This window comes from Copadichromis virginalis, linkage group LG22, assembly GCF_057382275.1.
Source record: "Copadichromis virginalis isolate Kocher_CV1m ecotype Utaka linkage group LG22, C_Virginalis_male_GT1.1, whole genome shotgun sequence".
Taxonomy (NCBI): domain Eukaryota; kingdom Metazoa; phylum Chordata; class Actinopteri; order Cichliformes; family Cichlidae; genus Copadichromis; species Copadichromis virginalis.
Genome location: NC_140638.1, coordinates 36,974,210 through 36,985,208, shown reverse-complemented (window position 1 = coordinate 36,985,208; position 10,999 = coordinate 36,974,210). Strand labels below are relative to the sequence as shown.

At 42.5% G+C, this 10,999-nt stretch overlaps 1 protein-coding gene across 1 annotated transcript; it reads right to left on the bottom strand.

The window, feature by feature from the left end:
• Positions 1 to 271: 271 nt before the first annotated feature.
• gtf2h4 (general transcription factor IIH, polypeptide 4) lies at positions 272 to 10,585 on the bottom strand. Its single transcript, XM_085446021.1, has 14 exons — positions 10,464 to 10,585; positions 10,079 to 10,267; positions 9,883 to 9,987; positions 8,874 to 9,005; positions 8,172 to 8,354; positions 6,404 to 6,512; positions 4,317 to 4,385; positions 4,086 to 4,169; positions 3,418 to 3,574; positions 3,049 to 3,179; positions 2,240 to 2,287; positions 2,063 to 2,141; positions 1,273 to 1,334; positions 272 to 856 (listed from the first exon to the last, which is right to left on the bottom strand). The coding sequence occupies exons 2-14, from the start codon at positions 10,192 to 10,194 to the stop codon at positions 746 to 748; spliced, it is 1,386 nt and encodes a 461-aa protein (XP_085302147.1). The 5' UTR covers positions 10,195 to 10,267; positions 10,464 to 10,585; the 3' UTR covers positions 272 to 745.
• Between the last annotated feature and the right edge of the window lie 414 nt (positions 10,586 to 10,999).

The following is a 10,999-nucleotide window of genomic DNA, read 5'->3' as shown; positions in this document are numbered from 1 at the left end:
TCCAACTGGTCCATGGCCTGGTCTAGCAAAATTCTAGTTAATCCTATCTGCTACTTCAAACTGGGAGCTACCACTAAGGTCATCTACTATATTTTACTGAATATGGATGAGTACTTCAAACAGCAATTACTTACAAGACACCATACTGTCCCAGTTAAACTTCCACAGCCACGAAAAAAAGCTGCTCTAGTGGCAATACCAACATAAAGATAAGTGTCTGTTGTTTCAAGCAGGTATTATGTGAAGTTAATTCAAAACATTATTGTGAAAATATAATTCAACAACTTTTATTCTGAACTCAAAAATATAAAAAGCCACAATCCTTATCCAGTGTGTACAGGGTGTCTTTGAGCCATGCACTTAGTTTTCAGGTCACAACACCAAACAGATCAATTAATAAAGTTGGCTTCTTACAAATTAATCTTCTGAGTTTGGTTCCATTATTGCTGTCAGCTTTTTCACTGTAACTCCACCAGTTATACGATTATTTACAGTGGCTGTTCCACAGTACTTTGTAGTACTTAGAGTCCAAAGGGTGTCTTCGAGAACTCAGTAATCAAAACCTGATTCTGAGTATAGGATGCACACAGCTACTCAAAAAGGAAAGCATGAGCAGAAACTGTTCAGTTTAATACTCAGATGTTAGCATGTTGTAAAAAAATACAAAGTCATCTTCACTTTCCTATCGTACTAACAACGGTGATGGTAGTGGAAAGCAAGAAAAGCCACATTTCTCCTCCTCCGTTTACGTGTGAGATCGCTGACGTTTCCAGAACCTCTTGACCTCGCTGTGTCCCTGTGGTGTCACCACCATCACTCTGTGGGCCACATCCTGCCACACCAGACAGCCCAGGCCCTGCACCAGAACACCTTTGTTAGACACCAGCAGGCTACAAAGACAGTCTTGGCATTTGATGAACAGAAAAGTCATTAAAAAGATGTCCATCTGCTGTAACTACAACACGTCGATCGCATGGAATTATATGAATACATACAGTGAAAATATGGCACAACGTCACTGGCTCTTGTGCTGTAACACCAATACAGGAGTTATGTTTAATAAAATTTGTACTATTACAACTTGTTACGTTTTGTTGTACACCAGGACGTTCCATTATGAAGACATTATGAGCGTCTTGGAGCAGCAGGTACAAGCAATGCTGGAGACCTCAAAATCAAAGCAGCATATCCTAACTGACTAAGGATCCTTAAAAACATTACACAGTATATTAATCTGTTATGATTCTGGTATTAATATAAAAACAAACCAACCTGAGCTCTGTCTCGCAGAACCTCAAAGTCAGCCTGGGAGAGGAACTGGTTATAGAGCACACCTGAAGGAGACAGACAGACAGACAGACAGACACACAATCAGTTCTCTTCCTCTCTATCATAGTGTAGAGTTCATGCAATGAGAGTTACAGCTCAGCTATTTTGAAAGGTCTCTGTCAGCAGTCAGTCCAGCGTCACCAGGAAGAATCAAATGATGGTTCACAGACATTACATAGAGCGCCAAGGAACCACTCACTGATAAAAGTACATGTACACAGTCTGCTGTTTATTGCCACTTCATTAGATACACCTGTTACTTGTTAAGGCATATGACTAATCACTGAATCACATGGCAGCGACACAATGCATTTAGGCAACTAGGCATCATCAAGATGACCTGCTGAAGTGTGAACTGGGCATCATCAGAAAGAAGAAGAAGAAAGAACAGTGGATTAAAATAGCCTGACTGTTGGGATTGTCCTACACAAGCAATCTCATTTACAAAGAGCAGTCCAAAAAGGAGGAAACATTGAGTGAGCGACAGTTTGCAGGGAGATGTTTCACATCTAACAGGGAGGGCGGGTATTTTTCACCTTTACCACAGGTTTTAATGTGAAACTGAAAACAATATGTGAGAGCAGCAGACTACTTGTTAGCATGGCACGATTACTGATGCACGCCTGTAATTAGCACAGTGGATATGTACATTACAACAAATTTATGAAGACAAGAAATAAACAAGTAGTGTTAAGTGTTGTTTTGAACACACACACTTGATAAACATGCTCACCCTCTGTGAACTGCAGGCGATCTCTCTCCAGCTCCCACAGTCTGATCTGGTCTGTTATAGTTGGAGGCAGCACCGGGGTCTAAAAGCACAACAGAGGATGAGGATACTTTGCAGAGCGATTAACCTGTTCATTATTCATTTTACTAGACTGAACTGCAAAAAGAATCAATGCTGTACCCGAGTGAGCATGACAGGGTGAGCTCTGGTCCTCAGAAAATGGATAATCTGAACAGAAGAGAACACAAAATGTAAAAACTCAGCTCTGGAGCTCTGGAGCCAGTCGCCTTCAGAGGGACTAGACTCTGTCCCAGTCTGGACTTATCCACAGCGGGTGGGTATACTTGCACCGGCCCGGTTTGCTGTGGCATTTTGGATTTAAATAAATTGCCCGTGATTGTAAATGTAAGTTTTCTCTGTGGCCTGTCCGGGGTGTGCGCCGCTTCGTGCCCGACGCATCAATGTCAAAACAAGTGCACCCTCTTAAGGTTTTACACATCAGGACGTTCTAAAAATAAAATGTTCCTTAATAGGGCTTCAATTAGATGAATCACAAAACTATGTGCCATTACTCATTTAACAAAAATGAATATACTGTTCGACAATTCGCTGCTCTGGATTCAGGTGTGCGTTAACACAAAATCAAGTAGGGAAAACATTTGATCCTGAAGTTGTTGCTGAAAAGTATTACTAAAAGTTTCCAAAGAGGAAATCAAAGGTTTATGTGAGCTAATTCTTTCATACATTTACTGAGTGTTCACTTTCTACTGTAACATCAGGCCATGTGACGAAGGTTACAGCTCTGTGGTGGCAATGCATACGGGAGTGCAAGTCTAATGTTCTATCATAATTACTTTCTGTGTTTGTTCCAATCTGTCTAATGTTCACAGTTTGTGTTTTTGCTGCGGCTCCATCAGTACAGGGGATTGGAGGATGGGAAAGATGAGAACTGAATTTTTAGTGTGTAAGTGAGCCCAGTGCAGCAGTACCTGCTGTGCAGTGATCCCGTTGGCGATAGCCTGTTGCACAGACTCCCTTGTCAGCTGAGCCACAACTACATTGGGGAAGCGGTAGAGCATTTCACTGAAGAGAGCCACCAGAGCAATCTGAAGTTCTGAATCTGTGAGAGTCACACAAACACAAGTCTGGACAGGTTCTGTATGATAGCTGTGCATCCTTTCAAATGAAACAAAGGGGAAAATTACACGAACAATTAGAGATGCTACTGTAAAACAGTTAAAGGAAGTCAGGGTCAAATTCTATGCGGTTTACAATGGAGCTTCAGCCATCCTGACACCCTCTTAATCAATGGTTACATAGTGACTAGATGTGAAAAGTCTTGAGGTGTTCACACATACTTGTGTAGGCATAGATACGATAATTGGTTTCCACCACAATGAAACCTGCATCTCCAGTACCAGGACTGGAAGCCAGGTTAGAGGAGGAGGAGCTGCTGGCGACTCCTGCAGCCAGAGTGATTGCCAGCCTGGTGGGATAATATCTCCTGGACTTCCTCTAAATAGCAGAAGATGGAAGCATTAAAAAACAACAACCAAAACCAGACTTCTAACTACTGATAGTGTTCTGGTAACTAACTCTATACAGATTTCAACCATTTTTAAGCATTTAGGTCATTTTGCCTTCCACAGCTCTTTGTGGTGACAGCGTAATCAAACCAGTCCAACCCTGCTACGTAACTGCACTAACTTGCACTGCAGTAGCAGCTAGCAAACCAGGTCTCACGTGCAATGGCTCTGTCAGTGTTGTACTCTAGTCCAGGACACACAGGTTTCAGTTTGAAGTGTTTATTGTAAGCTGTACTTAACCTTTTCCCTCTAACTGCCCAAATTTGTCAAACAGTAGGAATGATTCTACACTTTCTTATTTACACAAGAAAGAAAACCAATCCGAAGGAGAACAACAACTGGTTAAGTAAAATCAAGCCACAACCATTAAAGCTAGACCCATTCAAACAGCTAGTTGGGTTGTTTTTTTGCACACAAAGTAAGATTCTCAAGTAGCTCACCTTTCTTTGGAACACCAGTCCAAACTCTCGCAGGTGCTGCAGAAAAGTCAGTAATGACTCGCTCATACCCTCCACCGAGTAATCCTAGGGCACACAGGCAGCACGTTAAAGGAAGACCTGAGACCACCGTATTACAGCAAAGTTATATTGCTTTTTGCACACACCCCAGTAAAAATAATCAATTAAAAATGAATAAATAAGTCAAACAGATGCTAACTGCTGTGCACTCACTCTGCCCAGACTAGAGAAACTGAGCTGGAATAAGAATGACAAGATCTCCACCAGGTCCATCCCTCTGGACTACAAGACACAAAGTATGAGATATGAGTAGATCGGTTCAATTACACATTTAAGCATTTAATAACAAGCAAAGGAAAACAAATAAACTCCATCTTGGATCATTGCATGCACCACATGGCACTTTACACAGCAGGGCTGAGGTCTTACAACAGCAGTGAGATAAAGATTCGCTGATACGGAGTCATTTCTACAACCTCCTCGATCCTGAATGGACAGTTTCTTTTTGTGAGATCAACACTTTTGGTCCGTTTCAGGCTGGGGCTTCAGCTCTAACATTTTAATTCAACACAGAGGACACCGAGACACGTGTGATGCAGCACTGACAAAAAATGGAAAGCAGAAGATGTTTTCTTTGGGAGTAAGCAGGATGGACAGGATGAGAAATAAGGAACAGCTCATAGTAGGAGAGGATGGAGGGTGGATATGGTGGACAAAGGATGATGAAGATGGAGCTGCCAGGCAAGAAAAGGGGAAGCCTGAGAGGAGGTTCGTGCATGTAGGACATGCAGAGGGCTGGTGTGACAGACGAGGATGAACCACTGTGGAGAGCACTAAAGGGAGCAGCTGAAAGAAGAGGGGGATCTTGAACTATGGGCACAGATTTGATGTCCTCTTTTTAAATCTATATTAATGATGCATTCAACATTGATCCACAATTAAGAGGTGGCTCATAGCGTTTTTCTATAATTTACATAATTTGTATTTCTGTACGCCTGTCTGGTCCAGGTCACCCTTAAAAAAAGGTTTTTAATCTCAGTGGGATCTTCCTGTTTAAATAAAGGTTAAATAAAAAAAATTTTTATTAATGACAATTTGTAGTCATTAATATTAGTCTAATGTAACCATAAATTATTGTCTTTTACGGCAAACTTACCAGCAGAGTGGTGTTTCTTGTTGGACATAACAGGAAACAAGTACAGCTCTGCACACTCTGCAGCTCTCTGAGTGTTTGCTTAACTGTTCATCGACACGGGTCGAGTATGTCCTCAGGTCGAGCTTTAGTTGCTAGGCAACTGACAACTAAAATCATTGGTGAATAAACACCTCAAGGACAGTCTTTCAACAAGCTTTACAAATGTATTTCTATCCATAATTACACTTTTAATTATGTTACATCAGGATTCATCCATCCGCTTCCACTTATCCTTTTCAGGGTCGCGGGGGGCGCTGGAGCCTATCCCACCTGTCATAGGGCGAGAGGCGGGGTACACCCTGGACAGGTCGCCAGTCTGTCGCAGGGCCAACACACAGGGACAGACAACCATTCACACTCACATTCACTCGCACATTCACACCTAGTGGCAATTTGGGTTAACCAATTAACCTATCCCCACAAGCTGCATGTCTTTGGACGGTGGGAGGAAGCCGGAGTACCCGGAGGGAACCCACGCAAACACGGGGAGAACATGCAAACTCCACACAGAAAGACCCCGGCCTGATGTTGGAATTGAACTCAGGACCTTCTTGCTGTGCGGCAACAGTGCTAACCACCGTGCCACCGTGCTGCCATCAGGATTCATTATTCACTTTAATCAACGTGGAGTGCGACAGGATGATTAATGATTAATTATGATTAAATGGGTCTGGTGACACGAAGAGCCTGATTGGTTCAGCTAAAGATGTTTTTCTTACTTCACAGGGAAATGATGGCTGATTGAGAGTGGGAACAAAATGAATTTACACGCTGATGTAAAGATGCTGCCCAGTTTTCATTGTTATTCACAACTGCCAAGTTTCACTTTGTCTCACAAATAGATTTCCATTCCCACACAGAGCTCAGCCCTTCAGGCCAGTATGTGCACTATATAGAGCAGATATCCTTAGAAAAGATTTCTGTGACCCAAAGTAGGGTTTTCAGTCCAGCCAGCGTCTGCAGCAGCTCGCATCGAGGACTAGAGCCCCGTCTGCCTGAACACGTGCTAGTCAGAGTAATGACAGGCTACAGACTCTAGAGGCTCAACGACCTGCTCGTCAAATCAGTTTAAACCTGATCAGGTTGAAGTAGTAGAGAGGCATACCTGAGCAGTTTTGAGGTACTGCAAGGTGAAGTACCATAGCTGAGAGGCTGTGTCCAGAAGGAGGAACTGGAAGCCAGCTGAGGTGATGTAGGGCGCCTCTCCTGCTTCACTGACAGTCGGAGAATAAATCAGGACAACATGAGATACAGCGCCGACATTACTCGCCAACAAACCCTCCCCCATGGCGAGTTTCTGTTAACGCCATGGAGATGAAAGAAAATTTATTTTAGCATAGTCTACTCTTTACTGTTACTTCTTTCATACAATGTTACAGCTGTCCACTTTGGATTTCCTCTTACTCAGGCGCACCCAACACGTTATTTACATTTGACCTGAGCTCACACAGGCTGCACACATCATCCCCCCCCAGCCTGAAGCCTTTCTTTGATGTTTTCTGGAAAAGTCTGACCTGGGCTTCCTTGTCTTGTACGGTTACAGTAACAATCTACAGCGTCAGTGGTTACTAATCGTAGAATCCATCAGGCTCGGCAGCTGGAAAACTCATACGTCATGTACAGGCAAAGTCACTGAATACAGACTAATTGAATTTACACTGCATGGGTGTGTCTAGCTTTAGGTGCCGCCTGACTCTACCCAGCAATTGAGCTAGAGTACTTGAGGCCAGAGAAAGGAGAGCTGCCAGAGAGCCTTTCTGGTTTTCAGCTAGTGAGCTGTGTGTGGTGACTGCTTACGACTGGTCTGTGAAGACGAGTGTGTGACTGGCCTTCTGTTTAGTGACCAACTTTGAGTGTTTCCTTTCTTTTGAAGGTGACAGTGGCTTGTTGTCTCTTTCAGTTTAATTAGTATGAAACAAAAATTAATAAAAACCTAATTTATCAATTTTGCCTTCATGTCTCTTTTTTATTACGTTCCCCCATCCCTTGGAGTTTCTAAAGCATAGGTGTCAAACTCTGGCCCGCAGCCTAATTACATTTGGCCCGCAAAGCCACACCAAATGACTATCAGAGCTGGCCTACTGGTATTATACAGTTAATATATATATATTGTTTAGTATAAAGCTTTGCTTGTTCCATATTCAGTTTTTCAGCAAAACATGTTTGAGTCCATAAGAAAAGATTCATTCTTATATCTGGAGGAAGACTTTTTTTTTCAATAAATATTAGCGTTAGCCCGCGACTTTGTTCCAGTTTTGAATTTTGGCCCACTGTGTATTTGAGTTTGACACCCCTGTTCTAAAGGATATGAGTACCAATTCTTTTCCCCGCATTAAATAGTCCAATCACCATCAGACAACAGCCAGAGGATTCAAGCCACGTTTCATTCGTTTTTCAACACTGACTGTTTCATTGACTGCAGCCAAAGCAAACGCCCCAGGGCTACAAATAAAAACATGAGCACTTCTTTATAGAGAAAACCAACAACATCTCACAGTAACAACCATCACTGGCAAGAATGCAGATGTTTTTGACTGGAGCACATTATAATGCTGAATTTCATTTATATCACATGAGCTGTAAATGCAGATTTAAAAGTGTTTTAGAGTTTTTACTGTTACATTACTCTGGCCACTCTGCTTGCATTGCTCCGCAGTGCTCATATGGCACAAAGTACATTTGCAGATTTTTCATTAAAAAGTTCCTGATTTTTAATTTAAATGTACTTATTGTTTATAATGTTTGCACAGTCACATTTCACTGTGTTTTGTACTTGTACGACTATGCATGTGGCAAATAAACAATCTTGAATCTTCTTACTTTCATATACATTACATGTAAAATGTGAATGTGACATAAAGACTACTGCATACCTTTTCATGAGGCCTGCTTGAACCAAAAGCTGTGCCAGGTCCTGGCTGACAGCGCTGGGAGAACCCACCATAAACTGCAGGATGATCTCCCAGCGCTCCATAGCATAGCGGTCAAGACTCTCAATGTCTCGTGCATGGCGGTCAGGGCCCAGCGTGCTGCCCTCATCAGCCCAAGCTCGCCCCCTGTGTGTTGAAACAACAATGATTTGGCTCTCTTGGTTAATACTGGTCCTGCAGGAATGAAAGAAAGTGAAACCGAGCAGGTAACAGGTGACTTCACTGACTTAGTTTTGGGCCCAGTAACTGTTGTGGATAGGCGTAGCTTTGGGTCACGTGGTGTCGGTAACAGTAATAGTGATTGCTATATCATCTGTTCACGTCCCGAGGGAATTTTTGTGAATGAGTGGGCGATGGGGGAAGTCGACTTTTGCTGACCGCTCAAGCTTAGAATGTTTTTGATCAGTGTTTTTCTGGATTTTAAGGATTTGATAACAACTAAAGAAGTTTTTAATCTGGAACTTTGACTTACGTTTTGAACAACGGGCGCGTCAACATTATTCCCCTATTCAGCTGCTCGGCGACTCAAAGGCTTGACAGTTGCCAATAGTAACCATGTTTTCACTTTTCAAAGAACAGTTCCTAAAAGAGAGAGAGATGCTGCAGCCCCATGACTAATCGGTATTTTCACAGTGGCAGACGTACCCCCCGAGCAAAGCTGTCCTCAGGTTGTCTTTAAACACCGGATTTAAAATGTATCCCTGCAGACCACCCTGCAGCTGCTGACTGTGCCAGAGGCGGAGACCAGCCAACACTGAGACACATTCATCGTGGTCCCTGCAGGAGGAAGGCAAAGACAAAAAACAATGAACAGAACTGGTTATCACGTTGAAATGTGCAGTCCCCTGAAGATGTCAAAGACAAACTGCAAACACTGAAGAAAACTTATTTCCTGTTTCAGAGACACAGGGATGCTCCGCCATCCAAGGACAGAGCACACCTGACAGTTATCAATCACTTCATGAGGCAGACACAGGGTTGAACAGCGAGTCATGCAGTTAAATGATCTGCACCATTTGTTATGCTGGTCACCTGCCGCTCCAGAACCAAACATACAAAGGGGACAAAGAGCACAATGAAGAGAATAAATTTAAATCTACATTCAACCATTTAGGAAACACCTCTAAGCCACACACGAGGAACATAAAAGTGTAACAAACTTCTAATAAATTCATGGCAGTTACCATTATCTTGTTTTTAATATCTTCTGCTAAGCTGTTAATTGCTTCACAAACCAAACAGGCTGCTGACTCTTTGGCAACAATTCCTGCTCTCATTTTAGTCTCTGACAAATGTTTCAAATGAGTTTTAAACAATGAGGAAAAAAGTTTAAAAGCAGAAAACAAGGGCACTGACACAAGGCTGATATTTGAGGCATAAAAACAGGGGCTCTCCTGCTCAGACCTACCAGGCTGGGGTCATCAGCTGACAGGACCAGTGTGTTACAGAGCTATTTAGAAATTTACTGTGATTTTAATGAAAAAAACAAAACTTTGGAGTTTGTCGTGCATCAGCCACCAGTGATGTGCACCAAAGTTTAGCAGGTTGTTATTTTGCCCATGCTCTAACTCTTCTATTTTCATGAGAATCAGCAGAGTAGTTTTGTACTTGACTGACAACACAGCGGACAAACAGAACAACAGAGGCAACTTACTTCTGACTGTCTTTCTTTACCCACAATGCCACAGCTGCCTGGGGGAGAGGCTGATCCAGGAACAGCATGCGCATCACATAATTCTTTGCTAGAGAGGGGAGTTCCCTGTAAAATATCAAAACACATAAAAAAACAGGGAAGAAGATTCACTCAACACTTTCTATATAACAAAAAAGAACCAGTCACAGGCACGCACCTGTACACAGCCAGGCATGTCGCTGGGTGGTTGTAGAGTCTGTCCAAAATCTCCGGACTCAGCTCCTTCAGGTATTCATGCAGGTTCTTGCATTGCAGCTGGACACGCAGCTTCATGGTCTCCAGCAGCAAAGAGGAACTTCAGCAAACGCGGTAAAGCTACTTCATACCCACGAGGCTCCCAGATTTCCTTTAGAAACACAAAAATGTAAAATTGCTTCAGCCGTTTTGTCAGACACTGACAGTATCTGACGGAAGACTCCGTATTCTGTGGATCCAGCTTTATTTCTGCACATGTGTATTCTGCGTGTATAACTGGACTATAACCAGGACAGCTGAGCCACACAAAGCTACCACGTGAATACAAATATAAAAAGCTATTTTACCGTAAAGTAAACCGCCGTCTTCCTATAGATAAGTACTTGTGCTGTTCAAAGTAATTGTTATTGCTCGATAGCTTTCTCAGCTTTCTGAAGCGGCCATGTTTCCAGGTCATGTGACCTGAACAGGAAAGTTCTCATTGGTCGTTTTCTTCTTCTGTTGCTTTTAATTGAGATCGTACTATTAGAAGGGTGCTGTGTCGCCGCCTGCTGCATTTAGTTTGGAAACGCTGACATCCGGGGAAATTTTTTAAAAAGATGCTGTAAAATTACAAAGTGGATTTGTATTGTGGTAAAACCTGTATTTTACGGAAGACTCGAGTCAAAATGTTGGACAGTTTACAGTTTGCTGTTCTGTTCAACAGTGTTGTGTTATGCTGGGTTTTTTCTTCTTCTTCTTTTTCACAACCCAGTTATACAAATGAAGGCAGGCTGTATAATAAAACCACTCTCTGTATATTAAAGTACAGTTAGACAAGGATCTGGAATATGAACTGTTAATTACGCCCATCCTTGTGGACTAGTTTGTTTGTGGACTTAGT